This window comes from Gymnodraco acuticeps, unplaced genomic scaffold (assembly GCF_902827175.1).
Source record: "Gymnodraco acuticeps unplaced genomic scaffold, fGymAcu1.1, whole genome shotgun sequence".
NCBI classification, from domain to species: domain Eukaryota; kingdom Metazoa; phylum Chordata; class Actinopteri; order Perciformes; family Bathydraconidae; genus Gymnodraco; species Gymnodraco acuticeps.
This window is the reverse complement of record NW_022989957.1, coordinates 51,879-75,134: the sequence shown is the minus strand read 5'-3', so window position 1 is coordinate 75,134 and position 23,256 is coordinate 51,879. Positions and strand designations below refer to the sequence as shown.

At 42.5% G+C, this 23,256-nt stretch overlaps 2 protein-coding genes across 4 annotated transcripts in view; one reads left to right on the top strand and one right to left on the bottom strand.

The window, feature by feature from the left end:
• The window catches only part of f3a (coagulation factor IIIa), a 31,192-nt gene that overhangs the window by 6,322 nt on the left and 1,614 nt on the right, over window positions 1-23,256 (top strand). The gene's annotated exons all lie outside the window — the stretch shown is intronic.
• On the bottom strand, window positions 49-7,390 carry acp5b (acid phosphatase 5b, tartrate resistant). Of its 3 annotated transcripts, none has more exons than XM_034210699.1 (8): window positions 7,324-7,390; window positions 3,010-3,090; window positions 2,563-2,658; window positions 2,063-2,253; window positions 1,807-1,934; window positions 1,114-1,305; window positions 721-868; window positions 49-643 (listed from the first exon to the last, which is right to left on the bottom strand). In XM_034210699.1, exons 1-8 carry the CDS (start codon window positions 7,373-7,375, stop codon window positions 404-406), a joined length of 1,128 nt encoding a protein of 375 aa, XP_034066590.1. In that variant the 5' UTR covers window positions 7,376-7,390; the 3' UTR covers window positions 49-403. The 3 variants fall into 3 exon arrangements, with proteins under 3 accessions (XP_034066590.1, XP_034066591.1, XP_034066592.1); XM_034210700.1 differs by lacking the exon at window positions 7,324-7,390 and adding an exon at window positions 3,913-5,947 and having other exon boundaries at window positions 3,010-3,060; XM_034210701.1 differs by lacking the exon at window positions 7,324-7,390 and adding an exon at window positions 5,460-5,947 and having other exon boundaries at window positions 3,010-3,060.

The following is a 23,256-nucleotide window of genomic DNA, read 5'->3' as shown; positions in this document are numbered from 1 at the left end:
TACTTTTGTTTCTCCACAAGGTGCCTTCAAAGAAAGGAAAAGCTGAAAACATTTAAAAAAACGATTTTAATACATTTTAGGTTTTTGAGTGCAACAAGAAACATTCATTTACAGACTTTGATAAGTATTTTCCCATAAAAGGGAACCAATTAAGTCATACTGAAATAATAAATGATACACATTTTGCATTGCTAATTAGAGCATTGTGGGATGCACACAATGCAATGTGTGTCAATATATAGAAAACATAGTGTAATATGTACACACACTACATAACTTTTACAAATACCCTGATTGTCTTTCCTGAGTCTTACTGCAGAACACATGATTGATTTGAGAGTTGTATGTCTTTTAAAAATGGACCTTGAGTCTCTTCAATAAAGCTGATGATTGGTGCAGTCCCTCATGGCGTGCGCTTCTGCAGCTCCGCCTGGTACACACACTTCCCGTCTGTCTGCATGAAGCTGAGCGTCATGTGATGCTCGCTGACCTGGAAGTAAGCCAGCCCCCCCACGGTGTGGTTCACAGGGCTGGAGTACAGCTGCCAGGACGGGGGGACGCTCCCTTTGTGAGTGGTGGCGGTGTCACTAACCGTCCCACTGCCACTCACTGCATAGGAACTCCCATCATCCTCTCTGATGAACTGTGGTAGGACGATAGTGTCAAAGGTGTAATGTGAATTATGGACACATTTCCACGTACACAGTATTGTTTGTGTACCTGTATGTTGTGGTCGTGGCCGCTCAGGTACACCGTGACGTTGAACTTCTTCAGGAGGGGCCTCAGTCTTTTCACCAGACAGGAAGTGGGTCCATGATGGCCGACGGACCACACGGGATAATGACCAGCCACCACAACATAGTCTGACCTGAGAGAAGGGAATATATAGGCACATGTACATTATTTGTAATTAATTTCAGTCGTAATAGTTTCATAATTAGTTTTCTACGTAGGATATTTTTTATATATTATTTATTTTCTTAATTCTTTTTTTCTCCTTTCTGTTTTTCCTTCACACATTTTTTTTTTGGCAATGACAAAATGTGCCACCGTCTAAATGCTCACTGACTAGTTAGTGCCTTTTATAATTATTCTTATTATTCAGTGTCTCACTTGCTGCTGGCCAGTTTATCTGAGATCCAGCCCCACTGCTGCTCTGCGGCTGAGGGGTACTCGGGTCCTGAAGGCTGCGCCTGGTCGTACGTGTTCCCACACAACACCACGGTGTCGATCATCAGGACGCCCACCGACACATTGGTGTGGGGGACAGCGAACTGCAGCTCGTAATACAGACCTGGGAAATTCCTACAAACACAAACAAGTTTTTAAAGTTATATCAAATTATATATTGATAGAAAATATAGGAAGCAGGGTTTTGGGTGCCAAATGTATTGATGATTTTACAATTTTGCAGCTGATATATCATAAATATTTAGCTCACTTTCACACATTTGATACAGAAATGTATGTGAAACAACCTGGTTTGTGTTATCGCCGCTATGTTTGAATTTAAAAACATGTTAAATTAAAAAAATAAATAATATTTTGTATTTTGATTCAACATTGAGATTACATTTGTACATAGGCCTACAGTCGTTAACAATTACATATATGTTTCTGAGCTTGAAAAATATTATTATTATTATTATTTTTTAATAAGCGTCCCACAAGAAAATGTAGAAAGAGAATGCAACCACATTTTAAATTCATTATAATAGAAGGGTGGGAAGACTAATTATGAATTAAGTGCACAGTGGGATGCTTTTCATTCCTGTTTCAAATGAAATAATGTTGTTAGATATTTACCATCGCTTGGATTTGTTGGAGTAAGCGATCTGAGCGGAGATGTTGCCCCTGTGGTCGTGGTTTCCTGCAGTGAGGTACCATGGGATATCCAGCAGAGAAGCCTGGGAGAAAACCCCTTCATATGTGTACTGTGGATGAAACATTTCCATTAGGCCTACATCTCTTTTAAATGTGCCACTGTAGGGCTTCCATTGATATGACTTCAGCCTTATCACATATATGTCTCAACCTCACAGTGTTTGCTCAGTGATCTGACCTTAAAGCGAGGGTCATCCACACTCTTCACACCATCGAAGTAGAAGTGATCTCCCAGGCTGAGCACAAAGTCCACCCCCTCGTTGCGGGCCAGCCTGTCCAGCTCCCCAGCCACAGCCTCCTCGTGGGGGGTGTAGTACGGAGGCAGAGGAATACCCCCCCAGTCCCCGAGCACCACGAAACGCAGGGTGGCTGTGGAGAATCACAACACAGCTCTGTCACTTCCTCATCACAGTTAGAGAGGTTTCAACACATGATTTACCTTCAATATTTGATTGAGTCATACTTCCTGAAAAAATTACATTGAAAGCTTCCTGATTGAGATTAATACATAATATAAGGAAACAGAACCTGGCAAATCAGGTCTACCAAATTCATGACATTGCACTTCAATTATTTGGCAATATATCTCTATTATGCTGTCCTTAATTAGAAATTGTGGGTAAAATAACGACAATATTTCATTGATATGTCCAGGCTTAACCCTGGCTCCTGCGTTACCTGGATCCAGAGTGTGTATTTGAGTCCAGGAGAGTTGTACGCAGAGCACCAGCAGCACACACCTCAGTCTGTCCATTACTTCTGTCTGTTTCTGCTCTGTTTAAAAGTGAAACCACACCACACATGTGACTTCCTGCTGCAGGCCAGGCGAGGAAAACAAGATATTGGCTCGTGATCAACAAACTGAATGAGTAGCTCCTTGAATGCACATTTCTGTAACAGTCACGCAGGTTCCATTGCGCAATATCACATTGACAGCTGGGAAAATGTACAAAACGATGACAAGACCTGTACCGGCAAGTCAGGTAGCTCCATATAATCACAACTGTTCTCTCTGTGAAACTGCTTTTAGTTTCTACACCTGTATATCATATGTATGTTTTTATCTTCATCATTGGCAGTATATTTTATTACATCGCAACAATGATTTTACTCAAATGTACTTACTTTTTTGGATTGCATGAGAGCTCTGGGGATGATTTGGCTCCTGGTTCAAACCTATGGGTTTTAAGTTATCAAAGAAACAAGCTGAGCAAACGTTAGAGGTGACTGCACTTAGGCAATAACTCTGCAACTCTGATGCAACAAAGACAACAGAATAGCCAGTAACATTTGAAGACAGCAAAAATCAATAGTGTTTATTCTGTCCTACACTTCCATATTGTGGGTGTAAACATGAAATGTCGTAGCTATTGTAGCAGTGTGAGGATGTATTTGAGTATTTGTACCTGTGTACTTTTTGTTATGAAGTCATTCCTTTATTCTATATTTGTATACCAACAAATCTCGACAAATACCAAAATGAACAATGTGTCTGTATCTTATTAGTGATATCAATAACAAACCTTTTAGACACTGGACACTTGGTCAATGTAGATTTAAAAAAAAGAAGTAATTGGGCATTTATTGGGGACTTTATTCAGAATAATAACGTCAGTGCTAACATCAGTGCTATTCCTTAAATTCCCTTCCCTCATTAAAAGTCATCTATTGAGTTAGTTGAACTCAGTCATTGTTTGCTAAGACTCCACAGAGGTGTTGTAGATGTGCATTTCTGTTGGGTAACATCCCACGAGGTGCTGAAAGGGAACATAAGGGCCTTAAAAATGAACAACTGTGCCTGTACTGTAGCCTACATTGTGTTTCAGTGTTTTAGGAAAAAAGGAATCGAGAGGTGGCATGAAAAGTTGGATGAAGACAGACATGCATTGATATCACAAATTAAGTGTTATAAAGAAAGAAACAGAAGGGTCGCGGTATTATTGTGTTGCAACACGGACCAGTTAGTGAAGGTACCGTGTGTAGGTTGTCATACTAGCTTGACATGTAGTAGCAAGCAGATGTGCTTACCTTGTCTTCATGCTAATGGGAAATAAAGTGTGGAGTTCCATACTGAACACACCACCTCTGACTCCCTTTCATCGGCTCTACACTGGTGACCCTGACGTTTTCGTGATAGATTCCGAAGACTTAATGAACATGGCTGATCGCGATGTTTATGTTAAACTGCCGGAGTTTTGGGAGCATGCCGCTGTAGCGTGGTTCGCACACGTGGAGGCACACTTTACCTGCCGACAGGTCCGTGACAGGGACTTGAAATATTTCCAGTTGGCAGCAGCGCGCCGCTGGGGAGCTCCACGTTGTCTAGGTTGGTTGGATTTATCGCAGACCCCCCACGCCATGGCAAATATGAGGCGATTAAGGCCCTTCTCCTTAAGACATTTAGCTTATCTGCTAAGGAGAGGGCCCGCCAGATTCTTGACATTCAAGGCCTAGGAGACAGCAAGCCATCTCAGCTCATGGAGAAAATGCTGAATCTGCTGGGGGGGGGGGGATCCCCGGATTTTGTTTATGGAGCCGTTCCTGCGCCACTTCCCGGGTTCAGACTGCAAAGTGCCTATTTGGGGTGTTTGACATTGACTTCCTCGGACATCGCGTCACCAAAGGCCGTGCAGCACCACTGCCGGCGAAGGTTGAGGCTGTTGCGGCGTTTCCTCGCCCGCACACAGCCTGGTCGCTCCATGAGTTCCTGGGGATGGTGACTTTCTACCACCGTTTCATTGCCCGGCCGCCCACATTATGCGGCCGCTGTATGAGGTGTTGAAGGGTAACCTAGGCCACTGTGGTGAGAGTAATACATATAGCTTGTATTCCATTTGTTTGAATGTATATACTTTATCAACAAACTGGTTACCCTTTTTTTTAATTAGCATACAGAACATTATGAAAACAAACTTGACTAATGGTCGGCTCATAACCTCAGAACACAGAAGAGGAAAAACTGCATAGATTCTCGTTTCATTTTGAAGGAGCTGCAGACCTAAAGTGTGTAGAAGACTTAAATGATTAAAAAGGTCACAATCACATTAATAAAGCTGTACTTGGGTTTTAGTTTCACTTTTACAAAACAGAGTTCCACATGTACTTTCTAGCATGTATGGCCATCTCCTCACTAGTCCTATGCTGCTGCTCCCCTGCCAGCTCTGTCTCTCCTTTATTCATCTTCTTCTTAAAATAAGAAGATATGTCTGTTGACTTTCTCTTCATTTTCTGCAAATTGACATTACACACAGCAGTGATTAATAGTAGCCTACGCATTACACCAGCCCAGCATACCAACATCAGCTAACGTTAGCTTAGCAAGCTAAACTAACGCTAACTAGAATAGCTGCCAAAGTGTGTTTACAGACAAATTATACCTGAAGTCTAGCCAGCCTTTACTGAGCCCAGAGCCTCTTTTCCAGGTCTTCCAGCGTTTTTCTCGTTTTAATGCCATTGAACACAATTTTTTATCAGAATAACAGCTAAAGGTTAGCATATCTCCGTTTTTTGCAACCTAACACACTAAAGCCTAAAGTGTTGTGGGGCTTAACAGGCAACGCACGTATACGACTTACCTTCTAGAAGTCCAGTCAGTAGAAAGAAACGTTTTGCTGCAACCTGCTGCTGTCTGTGCGAATCTCAGAGTGGTGCACGCGAGTATCAGAGTGGGGCGCGCGAGTATCAGAGTGGTGCGCCGAGTATCAGAGTGTTACCATGGTAGCAGAGGGAGAGGGAGGGGCTGCAGTATGAGCGTTGGAAGCTCAAATCAAGCGACTCGCTGGCTGTGTATTTGTTGTTAAATATCAGATAAACTACGCATACGTGACTGGCGAGGCGGTGTGTGTGTGGGGGGGCCAACAAATATATCAGGGTGGCCATGCCCCCCCCTGCTGGCGCCACTGCGCTGTGAAAGCCACGAGGAACTACGGTAGGATCGTTCAGAATTGTTACAAGCTGTGAAAGACCTTCTCAGATCAGGATAAAGGTCAATCCTGCAACAACTCTAAAATAAAACCTCCTGCAGCTGCTGCGTTACTGTCAAAATGAGTCAAGAGGGGAGTCGGCCTAAAGCGCCTGCCACTCAAAGTGATACAGGGAGTGGGCTCGGTAAAAGACAGCCTAAACTCACTGTTAAAGCATTGGAATTAAAAATAGCTTCAATTCAACATGAAAGGAATTCAAGGATAAAGAAACTGCATAAATTAACAAAGGATGTTGAACAGTTGATACTTTCAAGCCAAAATGTGTCTGAGGTGGAATCCATGTGAAATGTTTGTGAAAACAATGATGAAATTAAATGAGTTGCATGAGTCACTGAATCCATTAATACCAGAGGATGAAGTTATAAAACAAAATGAATGGTTTGAAACACGAATGCACGGCAATCGAGAAATGATGAATAAAATGGAAAGGTGGTTGCAAACTACAAAGGAGCAATTTACACATCCTATTGATGATGATGTAGTAAATGTCAACGCTGCAACCAAAATGTGGTAATTGATGATATCTGTCCAAATGACAGCGTTTCTAATGTAACCAGAAGAGCATGCACATCAGCTGGCCGCTCCAGCCAGAGGTCCAACATATCATCCATCTCGTCTGCATGTATCAAGGCGGAGGCTGAAGCGGCTGCTCTCAGTGCTATGGCGGCTATCCTCAAAGAAAAACATGCACTGGAGTGTGAAGAGCTTAGCCTCGCAGCAGCCAGAAAGTGTGAAGAGGACAGCCTCGCAGCAGCCAGAAAGTGTGAAGAGGAGCAGATCAGACAACGCAAGGAGTGGCTTGAATTCCAAAGTAGAATTGCTGCCTATACAGCAAAGGCCAATGTGCTCAGGTACAGAGGATCTGAGGTTCAAAGCTCAAGGGCTGATTCAAATGGAATGAGTTCATATCTAGACAGAGCCAAAAGGAAAATCTCTCTTAGACCCTCTGCTACAGAATTCATCCCACAAGGTTCAGAAGGTCAGTTCAACCCCTAGCCAACAGGGGGCAGCAGAGCTGTAGTGTCAGTGGACACTGCACAAGGATGCAAACTTGCAGTACCATAATCCTACAGAAGAGGATAGGCACTTTGCTCTGTCAATGGGTGCGCGCCCCAAAGATTCAAACCAGCAGTTGCATCATCCATCAGTAGGTGGCAGTAACACTCTATTGCCAATGGAGGCATTCACAGCAACGACAATACCAGAAGGAAATGGATCTAAAGCCTATGAACTCAATCCCACGTCATCTCAAGTATGTCAGCAGACATTCCCTGCCACACAAGTCACTCATGATCTTGACACACATTTGGTGCAGGAAACCAACCAACATACAGGTTCAGTGCAAAGTAACGTGAATCAAGGCAACATTATCAACATCATGCAAAGGCAAAATGATATCACAGCTCTGCTGGTGCAGCAAGTCAACATTGTCACTGCCACCAAGAGAAATACCAACCTTTGATGGAGACCCTTTGGAGTATAGTGCATTCATACGAGCATTTGAACATGGAGTGGAAGCAAAGACTGCTAACAATGTTGATTGCCTTTACTTTTTGGAACAATACACCAAGGGACAACCCAAAGAACTGGTTAAAAGCTGTCAACACATGCCACCCGACAGGGGATACCAAAGAGCAAAGACACTTTTGAGAGAACGCTTTGGAAATCAACAAATAATAGCCACTGCATACATGGAGCAAGCGCTTGGATGGACACCAGTGAAAGCAGAGGATGTTAAAGCTTTGCAAGCTTTTTCTTTGTTTCTCCGTGTTTGCTGCAATGCCATGGAGGACATAAGCTACATGTCAGAGATGAATATGCCAACTAACATGCGGGCAATGATCTTAAAGTTGCCCTATAAAATGAGGGAAAGATGGAGAAACCTTGCTTACGAGCTACAGGAGAGGCAACATCGTCAAGCAAGTTTCAGCGATACTGTCAAGTTTGTTGAGCGACAAGTATCTATTGCCTCTGATCCGCTGTTTGGAAACATTCAAGACACATCCATCTCTTCACCAAAATACATAAGTGGAAACAACATATCACAGCCTCGCAGCCACCAGAAAGGAAGCAGTTTTGCTCCTTCCGTTGAAGCTGTCAATCGTGGAACTGCTCCTGAAAAGCAAAAGGAGAATAGCCTACCGTCAGGGTTGGGAGGGTTACTTTGTAAATGTAATCAGTTACTGATTACTGATTACATGGCTCTGAAAGTAATCCGAATACAGTTACAGTTACGTGTCTTAAAAAAGTAACGTAATCAGATTACTTTTAGATTACTTTTGGATTACTTTCTTTTTCCATCACAGATATGTTTTGGTGTACAGGAGACACAAAAAGCAAAAGGAATGTGTTTTTACTGTTTTAATGGCTTATCAAGAGCACAACTGAAACATAACATCTGAAACGATGTAACAACATAATTAACTTTTTGGGGATGCAGCTTGGGATGTGAGGAGTGAGGGACACGGCTTAGAACGAGCGTGTCGCCTTCTGTCCTGCCAGTGTTGGCAGGACATGAATTAAAATGTCAAACTCGGACTTCATTTTAAGGACATTACGGCCAGGGGTGTAGAGCTATATTTTTTTAAGCACCGGATTGGTAAAACAGGAGAGTGTGTGCACCAGTCTGCCTTGAGCTATGAATTCATGTCCGTGACACTCACAGTATCTGCTGCCCACAGCTGTTTTATAGAAGGAACACCTCCTTCACTTCATGACATCTCTGCAGCGCCAGGAGGCAGCGGGAGGGTTAACTCAGCCTCTGAGAAGACGAGCACGCAGTGCCTTTCACGCACCGCCTTCACCGTGTTTACCTTCAGAAATAATCATTGGTAAGGCTAAAGACAGAGCGACCGCAGGCTGATGTGTTTTAACCACACACACGCGATTTAAACGCAGACTTGTGTTCCTCCATGTTTCGTTGTTATTGTTTCACTGAGCGGACCAGCGATTTTTTTTCAAACGCTTTTTTGGTCCATCTGCGGCGGTAATAGGTTTTGTGGACTGTGATGATTCGGCTGTACCTTTAGTAATGAATATTACATGTTGTGAGGAAATCTTTCCACCAATAATTCCAATAAGTAATCCAAAATGTATTCACTTCAGGTTTACGAAAGTAACTGTAATCAGATTACTCGTTTTTCAAATGTAACGCGAGCTGAATACAGTTACTTGATTTTTGTATTCTGATTACGTAACGCCGTTACATGTATTCCGTTACAACCCAACTCTGCCTACCGTATAGGCCAAGAAGGATATCTTGTCTGCTGTGTGAAGAGGATCACAAGTTGGAGACATGCTACAAAATGGAGAGGATGATGCACACAGAGAAAATTAGTTTTCTGAAAGAAAAGGGTGCTTGTTTTGGTTGTTTAGCTGTTGGACACATGAGTAAGGACTGCCGCAGCCGCCTGTACTGCCAAGCAGGGACGTGCACAGACATTTGGAGGGGCTATTGCTCTAAACTGGAAAAAGGGCCTGCCCCCGAAAAAAACATAAGACCTTTTGAAAATTGTAACTTGTTTTTAATGTAAAAGAAACCAAACGATTATTACATCAACTAAATTGAACAGTGATTCACATCTCATAACAAAATAAGCTAAGGCGAGTACTTGCATTCGGTGACTTGATTTTAAAAATGTTTTGCGGTCCATATCTCATTCAAATATCTAATGTTAGTAACTATTAAAGATAAAATGGGGACAATTGTGTTCTTATGTAGCTTGACCATTGTAACTGCTGTGCAGACATACTGATAAAATAAGGCCTCTAACTAATTACCTTAAATAAACTCACTAATTAATGAAACCAGTTCAATACGCATTATTCTTATTCTTATCATTCTTTATGAGCGCAGTGACGGTAAGGTATCTAATTACTTAGTTATTTAGTATTCCATAACTTAGTAACAGAGATGGTCAAACTGAAGTGGTAGAGACAAAGCAGAAATCCTACACTGAAGCGGGACATTGAACTGTTCATCCGTGAGAGGGCGATCAAGAAAAGAGAGCGAGCGGCCGCGTTGAAGGAGTTTACAGATGAGAAGACACAGAAAGACAGAAGCACAATAACAACAAGTAGGCTATATTTAGGTGTTTTTTTGTAAATAACCGACGGTATCAAGAGGAAGTAAAGTCCCCTGGTTTGTCCCTTATACCCTAACTGCCATGAGACAACTCAAAATCAAGTTTCCAAAATCCGACACTGAGGTGGTCTTAACGCACCGGCATATGACAGCGCTGACAAAGTGTGTTTCCCGCAGCGAGACGCTACAATACTAATTGTGGGCTTATCATGTTGATTCGGCCACAACAGAAAAAAGAAAAACAAACTCTCGCCCTCTCCAGAGGGGCAGGTCAGCCAAAAAGGCCAAACGGGCCATTGCCCGGGCAACATTAGCCCGTACCTGTGCACGTCCCTGCTGCCAAGTGTGTAATTTAAAACATCCCACCATCCTCCACATCCATTCACCAAGAAAGGAAGTCTCATCAGAGGACATACAGCACGAAACATCAACAGAGGATCACAAAGTTTCTACCAAAACATGTGGCCATATTGGGGCTGGAGGACATGATTGTGCCTTGTCCATTGTGCCTGTTCAGACCAAGGCTACAAATGGCATGCACAGTGATAAACACTTATGCCTTCCTAGATCCTGGTAGCACGGCCACCTTTTGCTCAGAGCGACTGATGAGGGAGCTTAAGATGAGAGGAAGAGAATCCAAATTCCTGTTGAGAACAATGAATCAGGAAAAGCTTGTGGATATAGTGACATCATTTCTGGGTTGGAGGTGGCTGCACTCAACAGTAACAATTACTATGAGCTACCTGATGTGTTCACACAAACTGTAATGCCTGTGACTCGTGACAACATTCCAAAACAGGAAGAGTTAAGTGCATGGCACCACTTAAACTCTGTGAAACTTCCTGTCATTGACGCTGACGTGGAGCTGCTAATTGGAGCTAATGCCTCAAAACTCATGGAACCATGGGAGGTGGTGAACAGCAATGATGAGGGACCTTATGCTGTCAGAACCCTGCTAGGGTGGGTTGTCAATGGACTGCTGAGAGGAGACCGCCAAATTGTAAACAGCTGTCCCACCATTGCAGTCAATCGCATATCATTAACCAGCTTGGAGGAACTGCTGGTAAAGCAATACAACCACGACTTCAATGAGAGATCAGTTGATGAAAAGCCAGAAATATCCAGAGAAGATCATGAGTTTTTGGAAATCATGAAAAGTTCCGCCAACCTCACTGATGGACATTACGGTCTGAAATTACCTTTCAGAGAGGAGAACGTTTCAATGCCAAACAATCGCCATGTTGCTGAGCAAAGGGCTCTGTGTCTTAAAAGGAAATACATGAAAAATGCAACATTTAACGAGGAGTATGTCAACTTTATGGGCGATGTCATACAAAAGGGCTATGCAGAAAGAGTGCCTGAACAGCAACTGGAAGGCAGAGAAGGAAAAGTGTGGTACATCCCACATCATGGCGTGCATCAGCCTAAAAAGGGGACCTTGAGAGTTGTGTTCGATTGCGGCGCAAGCTTTAAAGGGACATCACTGAACAGCAAGCTACTGCTGCAAAACCTGTGTAGATTAAGCTACAGCTGGGATGATCAAATACTACAAACGAATCAGCTGCAGTGGGTGAAGTGGCTGGAAGACCTTCAAAAGCTAAGCATGTTCAGTGTGCCAAGGTGTATCAAACCTAAAGATTTTGGACAGGCCACAAGTGCCCAACTACACCATTTTTCTGATACCTGTGAGCATGGATACGGCACAGTTTCATACCTGCGGTTGCAGAATGAACGGAAGGACATTCATCTAGCTTTCCTGCTAGGAAAAGCACGAGTTGCTCCAGTAAAGACAGTGACAATCCCGAGAATGGAATCAACAGCTGCTGTGCTTGCAGTGCGAGTTGACAAGATGCTGAGAGCTGATCTGCAGCTAGAGTTGAAAGGTTCAACCTTCTGCACGGATAGCACAGCCGTACTGAAGAACATTAGGAATGAAACAAAGCGTTTTCACACCTTCGTGGCCAATAGGATTTCTGCTATAAGAGATGCCACTGATATCTCACAATGGAGGTACGTTGGTACGAAGCAAAATCCAGCAGATGAGGCATCTCGTGGCATGAAAGCTGAGCACCTTCTTACTGGCAGCAGATGGATCCGGGAGTACTTACCACTGTTACAGGAACGTCAACGGTGGACGAAGGAGAGGAGGAGTTTCGTCACAGGAGACATCGTCATCATTGCAGACTCTACTGCTCCCCGTGAATCTTGGTTGCTAGGGAAAATACTGCAGACCTTTCCAGACGCACATGGACTGGTGCGGTCTGTTAAAGTCCACACAAAATGCAGCATACTGGAATGACCAGTCACCAAGATCTGTCTTCTCCAGGAAGCTGAATGAAGAACTGACATAGATCCCTATGTTCTGATTACTTTTTCCCTTTTGGACACTTTTTGACTGACAGTATGGACTGAGACACTCTTGTGCTCTTTACTAATAATTGACTCCACTGGTGTTTTGGTGTAATTGTCACTTTATTATACAGTCACAATTAGGGGCCGGTGTGTTGGAGCCAATTTGCTTTTGGTTGTGCACGGGGTTTTGTCTGTGTGTGTGTGTGTGTGTGTGTGTGTGTGTGTGTGTGTGTGTGTGTGTGTGTGTGTGTGTGTGTGTGTGTGTGTGTGTGTGTGTGTGTGTGTGTGTGTGTGTGTGTGTGTGTGTGTGTGTGTGAACGCGTCATCATCTAATCTGCACACCTGGGAGCACGGGAGGTAATCAAGCTATATATGTGGGCACAGGTGATCAGCTGGTTTTTTTTAATTAATTTTTTTTAGTCCGTTTATTGAACATGTCAGAAACAAAAACATACAACAATAATATATATATATATTCTCTTTTTTTCTTTTTTTTTCTCACTCAAATTAATAATTATAACAAAGTACAAAAATAAATAAATAAAAATAATTCTCAGATAGTCTCTGTCATGTTCAACAGGGGCAAGAAGAAGCTTAAAAAAACTTTTCTGGTCCTCCCCCCTCTAACATATATTTGTCTTATAAATAAAACATTAGGTCATCGTCATCAGCGACATGTTTGTCTTGTTAATTTGTTTTTTTACAAAACAATCAGAAAGAAATTACTTTTACAATTACAAGAAATAACACCAAATGGGATTTCACAGGTCCTGTTCATAACCATTAATGATTTGGCTCCTAAATAATACTTTCAGTTTAGATAGACTTGTACAATATTTCAGTGCATCATTACAGTTATTCCACAGACTAACACCTCTTGATGAGATGCAATGAAGTTTCGCATTTGTTCGTACGGGTGGTTTTTTTGTTAAGAGGTTAGAGAGGAAGCCACACGTTTTTCAACCGTGTTGACCGTGTCTGAGTGTGTGCGTGATTGTTATGTTTTAACCAAGATTTTAGATAGGCCTAAAAGAACATTTTAACATTGTATAAAGAAATAAAGCATTACAAATTACGTCATGGTGGACCTCATCCTTCACCACAACACACGTTGGGAACTCTGACTGCTAACCTCCATGAGTGGCCTTTTTTGATGAGCGATCGCCGCTACACCTATTATAGTTTATGGGTGTCACTGATAAAAGACGGGGGACAGTTTCTTCCCCCACAGCTGTGTACAGGGGGGGGGGCTGACTCAATGGAAAAGTACTGAAGCCCCTAAATGTGCTTAGGCCATAGCATAGGAGAATATGTCTGGACATGTCCAGTCCTGCACAACAGAGTACTTGGTAAGATCTCTCAAATTGATTTGTGTCGTCTTTGAAACGGCAGTTAATTGAACCTGGTTCCTCAGGAGTTGATAGAGCTGAGACCTTGCTGACCTTGGTGGATCTGAGCCAAGCAGTAAACTTACATAGACTCAATAGCTTCTGTTAGGTCAATTACAGTAGTAGGTCTGAGTAATTTGCCTCCCGACTCCAACAATGTATTTCTTTATTTGAGAGTGATATTGCACTTTAAAAATCTCTTAAAATTTTCAGAATATCTTCAAATTAAGATCACTTTATTAATTCCTGAAGATGTAAAACTTAATCGGATTACTGTTACATCATTTCTAAAAATAATGGATTACTTGCAGGGTTACAATGTTACAAAAAACCTAAACAGAGCATAATAATGTTTGTTGTAAAAGGATCAGATGTTCTCTCTTCTCTGTAAACTGTATTGTTCTCTAGGCTAATACTTTAAGTGTGAATCTATACACATTACATTACATTACATTGCATTTAGCTGAGGCTTTTATCCAAAGCGACTTACAATAAGTGCGTTCGACCAACAAAATACAACCTTGAAGAAAACAGAATCATATAAGTACATCAGGTTTCATAGAGCCAAACATTTCAAGTGCTACTCAACTGGCTTTAGAAAAGCCAGCCCTTAGTTAGTATATAAGTGCTTTGTTAATAGTTCTATCGCTCGAAGTGGAGTCGAAAGAGATGAGTTTTCATCCTCCATACACCTAATGCTTGAATCTGTTTTATGGTTTTCACTTTCTTTGCTTCATTTGTTCTGTTTTTAATTCAGTAGGTGAACCTATATGTTCATAAAATAGTGTGTGTGAGCTTAACTGTGTGTATTAAACTAAAATTGACCATGTTCTGTCGGCTCAGGGGCCTCATTTATAACGTGGCGTACGCTCAATAGATGGCCAACGCCAGCATTTATTTCCGTTGACACAGAGATACGTGTCAACATAATGCCATAAATCTAAACATTACCTCTCATCTATCATATGAAAAATTGATAAAAGCCAGTTTTAAAAGGATTAATACCTAGATTGGATCACACAGGTTTAAATGGCTTAATGGCGAAAAGTAACAATGAAAACCGGAGTTGAGAAAAAAGTCAAAGTGTTTGATATGCACTGTATGGCATTGTAAAATCACAGTGGCTGGAAGGGAAGATATGAAAAGGCCTTAGAAGCTGAGATGTCACTGTTTTACTTCTGATAATCATTGTAGGATAGTTTAGATCAGGGGTGTCCAAACTAAAAGTACTGACTTAAGTATAATAAACTTCTTCTTGTCTTATATTGTACTTCTTAAATATATATATTCAAATATATTAAACAGTATTCGTGTGTTAATAGACCCAATTTTCAAATAAATTCAGTCAATTAAAGTTGAAAACATGTTCGAACAAATATAAGTTTATAAGAAAAAAGTCGAATAAGAAATTCACATAACAACCTCGAAATATACCCTTCATATTTCCTCTCATTATAAGTAATCTGAAGCTTCTGTTTTAACCCTGTAAAGCCCAAATATAGAAAAACATTAGAATGTATTTGTTTGACCTTTCAGATGTTGTTGTAGGGAGCCTCTGAGCAGAAATGAAAGAGTTTTCAAAATGTTTAGGTTTTGGTAAGTGTTTAGGGAAATGTAATATTGCAACGTTGGGTTTAGGTGGGAGCAGAATTCCTGTATTTCTACTCACATTGTCTAAATAAATATATTGAACAACTAAGGGTTGATTTGCAGGATTGATTGCTTACTTAGCCTTAAATCAGTATAGCATGAATAATAATCACACATCAGTCATATTTTTTATGAATAGTCATTTATTAAATATGAATACAATGGTAATCCCAAAAACAGTTCCTATCATCAGAAAAGCAGAGACGGACGTCACACTTGGTGCATTGGGTGTTTGTGCACCCTTTACTACAGTGTCTGCAGCGTCCTCTCTTTGTCTTCACTGGAAAATGTGCAACTATGTCCTTGCGTACATCCAGTGGAGGTTGTGATCTCTTGGATGGGGCCCCGCTTGGTGGACTCGCATCACCTGAGGATGGTCTCTTCTGAGCAATCAACGGGCTCCTTGATGTCACCGTCGGTGCTGGGCTCCCGTTGCCTGAAGATGGTCGTCCTCTCTTGGGTGTTTTCAGAGGAGTTGTGTTCACCTGATTAGAACAGAATCAAGATACATGTCAAATATACATTAGGATACAAGTCAAAAATATTACAGCGAAATATAAAAAAATATTACAAACGGCGAATAGCAGAAATGCATTCTTCTTTTTATATTTTTATTCACATGTAAAAAAAGAAAAGAAAGTGTAACAGTGAATTGTATTACAGCAATTAAGGCATTTTCATTTTTTCCCTCCCAAAATAACCCTTACTCACTTTCCCTTAACCCCGCCCCATCCCAACCACCCCTCTCCCGGAGCACTGAGGCAACAGTACATCAATACAATACAAAATGACAGATACAATAATATACATATACATACATACATACATACTAACACATATCCAGGGATGTCACATGGGCTGCCTATGTGGTGGACAGGGGAGTAATCATATCAGAATTATAGACGGATAAATAAAGGGAGAATCCCTACAGCGACACCATATCAGGGGGAAGACAGTCTACATAGCTGATCAGTGGCCTCCAATGAGCGTAAAACTTATCTGAGGAACCCCGGAGAGTAAACTTAATTTTTTCCAACTTTAGAAGAGACATAGTATCACTCAGCCACATTTGAAAAGAGGGAGGTAAAGGAGATTTCCACAAAAGAAGGATTTTCCTACGAGCAATCAAGGAGGTAAAGGCCATGACATTGGTTTGAGTGTTTGTAATGTTGATTCCATCTGGGGGCCTACCGAAAATAGCTACATGAGGGGATGGAGAGATTTTTAGACCTACAATTTCAGAAATACATTCGAAGAAAGATTGCCAGAAGCTAGATAATTTAGGGCACGACCAGAACATGTGAGTCAGGTCGCAGGGGGCCTGGGAGCATCTATCACACCGGTCATCCAATCTATCTGGATAAATCCTGGAGAGCTTAGCCTTGCTATAATGTAGTCTATGGAGAACTTTAAACTGTATTAGGCTGAGTCTAGCGCAACTGGAGGATGAGTTAACGGCTCTCAGGGCCTTCTTCCAAAAGTCATCAGAGAAGGTGAACTGTAGTTCCTTTTCCCAATTAGTTCTAATCTTGTTAATGGCAGATTCATCAACCGGAGAAAAAAGATCATAAAAGTAAGAGACATGGCGCCTAGACAAAGTTCTTGCTCTAAGTACAAGATCCACTCCACTGGGAGGCAGGGATTGAGGGAATTGTGGAGAGTGGGTCTTAGCAAAATCCCTTAGTTGAAAGTATCTAAAGAAATCAGATCCTCTTAGATTAAAGGAAACCCGTAGTTGGTCAAAACTGGCAAACAGGCTATCAATGTATAACTCCCCTATGCAGCGGAGGCCTTCCCTCTTCAAGTGAGAAAATCGGGGGTCAATTGTGGCTGGTAAAAATAGATGGTTGTTACAGACAGGAGTTGCTTGAGGAAGAGTAAGCCAACCAAAGTGACGTCTAACTTGTGCCCAGATCTTTAAAGTGCCAATTACAACGGGGTTAGATGTGAATTGTGAGGGGGAAAGGGGCAGAGTGCTACACGCGAGGGCTTGAAGTGACGTGGATCGACATGAGTTGGCCTCCACAAGACACCAGTCACTCTGGGGTGAAGTGAACCAGAGCATGATCTTGTGTGTGTTTGTGGCCCAGTAGTAACCCATAAGGTTAGGTAAACCAAGCCCACCCAGGAACCTGTCCCTCTGCAGTAATGGTCTACTAGCTCTTGCATGTTTACCAGCCCAAATAAATGAGGAAATAATATTATCAATAGCAGTGAAAAAAGATTTAGGCAAAAAAATAGGTAGGCATTGGAACATGTATAGATATCTGGGCAGTACATTCATTTTTATTGTCTGAACTCTTCCTGCTAAAGAGAGTGCCAGATGGCCCCACCTCTGCAGGTCAGATTTGACTGTTGCCGTCAGGACAGTAAGATTTTGTTCCCGTAGCGCACTAAAAGACTGCGTGATTGCAATGCCCAGATATTTAAACCCTGAGTTGGATATTCTAAAAGGCAACGACAACGGAGGTAATTCTGTAGCCAATTGGTTGATAGGGAAACATTCACTCTTTTGGATGTTTAATTTGTATCCTGAAAATGAACCAAAAGTGGTCAAAAGTGAGAGAATGTGTGGAGTACTAGCTATAGGATCGCGCACATACAGAAGGAGGTCGTCAGCATATAACGAGACCCTGTGTTCGATATCCCCTCTCTGAATCCCCTTAATTCCTCTCTCTGCTTTTAGAGCAATCGACAATGGCTCGATAGCAATTGCAAATAGTAGTGGGGAGAGCGGACACCCCTGACGCGTCCCGCGAAAAAGAGGAAAGAATTTGGAGCGCTGGGTGTTCGTACATACAGAGGAGTGAGGAGAAGAGTACAGAAGTCTAACCCAGGAGACGAGGCCTGGACCAAAGCCCAGCTGTTGAAGGACAGAAAACAGATAGGCCCACTCAACCCTGTCGAAGGCCTTCTCAGCATCAAGAGATATAACAACCTCCGGTTCAGCAGGAGAAGGCGGGCTGTGGATGACGCTGAGAAGTCTTCGGACATTTGTGAAGGAGTGCCTCCCCCCTATGAATCCTGTCTGATCTTCCGAAATGATGGAGGGTATAATAGATTCCAACCGGCGAGCAAAAATCTTTGCAAGTATTTTCACATCTACAGACAGGAGCGAGATTGGGCGATATGATGCACAGCTCAACGGGTCCTTACCCTTCTTAAAGATCAGAGAGATAGAGGCTTGCATAAGGGTAGGCGGCAGTGAGCCTTGGACGTACGACGAATTAAACATATCTAATAATAATGGGGAAAGTTGATTTGAGAATTTTTTGTAGAATTCTACCGGGTATCCGTCAGGTCCCGGTGATTTGCCACTATTCATGGACTGTATTGCCTCTTTAATCTCAGCAAGCTGCAGGTTGGCATCTAGTGTCTGTTGGTCGTTAGTCGAAATCTTGGGCATATCCAATTTATCCAAAAATGTATGTAGCTGATCTTCGTTATCAGGGGATTCAGACGTGTAGAGACGAGAGTAGTAGGTTTTAAAGATGTTATTAATCTCTCCCGGGTCAGAAGTGAGAGAGCCCAACCCGTCCCGTATCTGGGTGATTTGGTTCGAGGCCACCCTAGCCTTTAGTTGGTGGGCCAGGAGACGGCCAGCTTTATCGCCATGTTCATATATAGACCCTCGTGAGTGTAGAAGGAGTCGTTCAGCCTCTCTTGTTAGGAGAAGGTCAAGTTCTGTTTGGAGCCCCATCCGTTCTTTAGATAGATCAGGTGATTGAGTGGAAAATAGTTGGTTGTCTAGATTAATGATAGATTCTTCCAGTTCTCTTTGGCGTGCTCTACGAAGTTTATTAACATGAGACGTATGCGAGATGATCTTACCCCTAAGAAAAGCTTTAAGGGTTTCCCAGAGTAGGGACGCAGAGGTCTCTTCATTTTGGTTGGTCTCACAGAAGAATGCAATTGATTCCGAAATACACTCACAAAAGGCTGCATCAGAAAGTAAAAGAGGGTCAAGACGCCAGAATCTAAATTCCTTAGGCTTATGATCAAAGTGAAGGTCCAGGATCACAGTTGAATGATCTGATACAGTTATCGGTGTGTATTGAACGGAGACAATCGACGAAATAAATGTTTTATCAACAATAAAATAATCTATGCGAGAGTATGAACGATGTGCATGGGAAAAGAAAGAGTATTGCCTAGCCGAGGGGTGTAAAAATCTCCACGGGTCGACGTAGCCATAGTGGTCCATAAAAGCAGAGAGAGTCTGTGCCGTTTTAGAGGGCGCCACAGTTCTGGAACTAGATCTGTCTAGTGTTGGGTCTATAACACAATTCATATCTCCTCCCAGTATCAATAGATGGGAATTCAAATTGGGGATGGTGGAGAATAGCGATTTCACAAAATTATGATCATCCCAATTGGGAGCATACACAGAAACTAAGATGACCGGCTTCTGATAGAGAGTACCAGAAATGATGACATAACGTCCATTTGGATCTAAAATTGTATTAGTAGGGGTGAAATTTACTTTTTTTCGAATTAAAATGGCTGTGCCCCTTGTCTTTAGGTTAAATTGTGAATGAAACATTTGTCCAATCCACGGCCTATTCAGCTTTCGCTGATCAGATTTACAGAGATGTGTCTCTTGTATAAACATTATATCCGCCTTCAGGTTTTTAAGATGTGTCATAATCTTTGTGCGTTTCACCGAAGCATTCAACCCACCAGTGTTCAAAGAGAGTATCCTGACCGCCTGTCCACCACCAGTCCCTGTACCAGTTATATTAGCCATGACACTGCATACAGCATCGAAGGTGTAAGATCAGCCTTAGAACATCCACAACTAAAAATGGAGAGAACAGTGTACATAAAGATGACAAAACAGAATGTAATTGAAACAGCTGCCTCAAACAAATGGAAACCTGTAGCCCCATCAAGATAAATGCCCCACCCTCTCCCTCCCATCCTCTACTCCTTCCCACCTCCTCCCATGCCCTAGACCCCCTCCCTCCCCACCCCTGAGCTCCATCTGACAATGAAATTGGCAATAACTTCCCTACCTGAATCATCTCTCCTTCTTCAAGGTGTCTCAGTACCCACATCATGCAGATACAACCTCCTTAGTAAGTGTAACAATTGTGAACAGCAAATGTTAACAAGAACATTGCAAAAGTGCAAGAACATCCCGGGTATAGTGTAAATACAAAAATGAAAACAATTAAATTAAAATAGATGTAAACATGTCACATCGTCTGCTGACTTGGCCGAGTAACGTTAGTTATAAAATAAATGACGTCCCAACAGAACGACGGCTGTAAAGTGCCCAGAAACAATTGTGAACAGCATGAGTTAACAAGGACATTCGAAAAAGTGCAAAAAACACCCGGGTATATAGTGTAAATATACAAATGTAATCATACAAAAAATAAATGTAGACAACATGTCGCATTGTGCGCTGTCATGGCTAGGTAACGTTAGATTATACAATCAATTGTGTCCCAACATAACGGTTGTAACGTACCCAGTCCACCATCAATGCAGCGCCAGCGCGGTTTAGCCTAGCCTAGCTTAGCTCAGCCACCACTAGCCTAGCACAACATCAGTGGTTAGTTAGCCGGCTCGCGTTCATAGCCAGCTGCAAAGGCTACAGCCTCCAGGGGCGAGGGGAACCTTTTCTTAGCCCCACTTCCAAGTGTGATCTGCAGGCGAGCAGGGAACAGAAGAGCCGGTCTGAGGCCTAGGTTGTACAGCTTTGACATGATGTCTCGGTATTTCGCCCGCTGTTCGAGAACCTCCTGTGTGAAGTCCTCGTAGATCTGCACTGGTGTCCCACGGTAGCGGAGATCCCCTCGTCTCTTGCGGGCCTCCCGGACAATCAGGTCCTTTACTTGGTAGCGATGCAGCCGCAATATCACAGGTCGCGGTCTCGTCCCTGGCTGCGGCCTAGCAGCCGGCGCTCTGTGTGCACGGTCCAGCTCGGGAGGGGATGAGAGAGTTTTATTGCCTAGCAGCTCCACCAAAAATTCAGAAAAGAAGGTTGTAGGCCGGGGTCCCTCAATAGACTCAGGAAGTCCAATGATTCTAATGTTATTTCTGCGGCTCCGACCTTCCAGATCTGCGGTCTTCGCAGCTAGCTTAGCATTGCTATCTGCTAATACCGCACACTTCTCCTCGAGTATACGGAGTCGCTGATCTTGCAGATTGGCATTGGTCTCAAGAGAGTCTATTTGTTCCCCATGTTCTGCTACTGTGGTCTGCGTTTGGTTCAGCTTCGCCTCCAGTACCGCAAAGGCAGCTTTGAAATCAGCTGAAATGCTAGCTCTGTGCTCTTCAAGCAGGCTAATTATGCTAGCCATGTCCGCGCCAGCAACTTCACTTGCACTTGAGACAGCAGTTTCGGTCTTTTTTGCCTGTTTCGTCTCCGTTTTCAACGCAGGTTTCGGCATCACATCGGCTTGTTCTGATTTATAGTCCAAATTATGTTCACACAATACGGGTTTAACTCAACTTCGGTGGTTTTAAATTAAATGTAGAAAATAAAATCGTGGGAGAACGAGACAACGCAGCCCTCACATGTTCGTCCAACCGGAAGTCCAGAAATGCATTCTTACCAGGATGAGAGAGGATGCTAGATCCGCCTGAAACTGTCTTCTGGTCAGGATCTCCTGCTTTGGCATCTTTAGAGCTCTGCTCTCCCGCTCGTAGGAGCCAGGTGTTGATCACAGCAAGGATGATGGTGTGCCAGAAGATGTGCACGTACCAGCGTCGGGACTTCATGCGTCTGTTCCAGCAAAGGATGACACAAGTGTGACCACTCTGCTGTCATATTTGACAGCACAGATGTTGTGGTTGGCCTCCACTCGGATGTCAAAGCTTCCTCTCCCTTTTTTCTTCAAGGTTACAGTTGGGTAAGCGCACCTGCCTGGCTGTTTCCACATAATGAATCCCACGATCAAGGAGCGTCACTACCAATGGGACACAAGTAGTTGTCTGCGTAGATCTTGTAGTTCTGACCTTCTGGAAGCATGGAGGCAAGCTTCATCACAACATCACCTGACAATCCAAGTTGAGACTTGGCTCGTATCCCATCGACACTGCCTTGGTACACATCAAAGTCACACATCATTCCAGAGATTCCAGTTCTCACCCACTTTCTCCGTTTTGGAGGGCAGCAACCACATCCTGCACATCGAAGACCTCTCTTTGCTGGTGGCATTCTGAAATGGAAAAAGTAATTAATAAATATTGATCAATAATACATATGCTTATTATATTGTAATAGATTACCTGAAGGATTAGATAGAGTGGTGGGACAAGTGTTCATTCTGTCTGGCTTAGCCTATTATCATACTAAAAGGAATGCATGCACCACCTTCCAGGTGTCCCGATGCAACAAGTATCTGAGTGCTATTTACATTGTACACTTGAGTCACACAATACTACCTGGTTTAGCCTATTATCATAATAAAAGCAATACCTACACCCACACATGCAGGTAAACCAGTTCAACAAGTCACACAATGCTGTCTGGCTCATGATAACAGGCTAATTATCATACTAAAAGGGATACACCCAAGTGTCCCAAAACATTTCAGAAATTGTTTTTGCCAGAACCAGAGTTAAATGTATTTTTGTAACTAATTAGCTGATAAGATACAAGCAGAGTTTAAAATATTGATACAGATATAATTTCACATAGGCCTACTGCTATCAGAAATAATGTATCAATTTATTCAATTCTGGTCTTAATTCAAAATCTTAACAGAGGACACATTTATAACTGAGTTATAGTGAATTATCAAAGACATTATATTTATATTAGTGTTTTATTTCCATATGTGAACATATAAGAAGAGCAATCTCCATGACAGGGACACGTGCTATTTTGACTAGCACACTGACCCAGTGTTGTAATATTACAACAAAGACAGAAGCGGCTCAAAATCAAATTTGATGAATG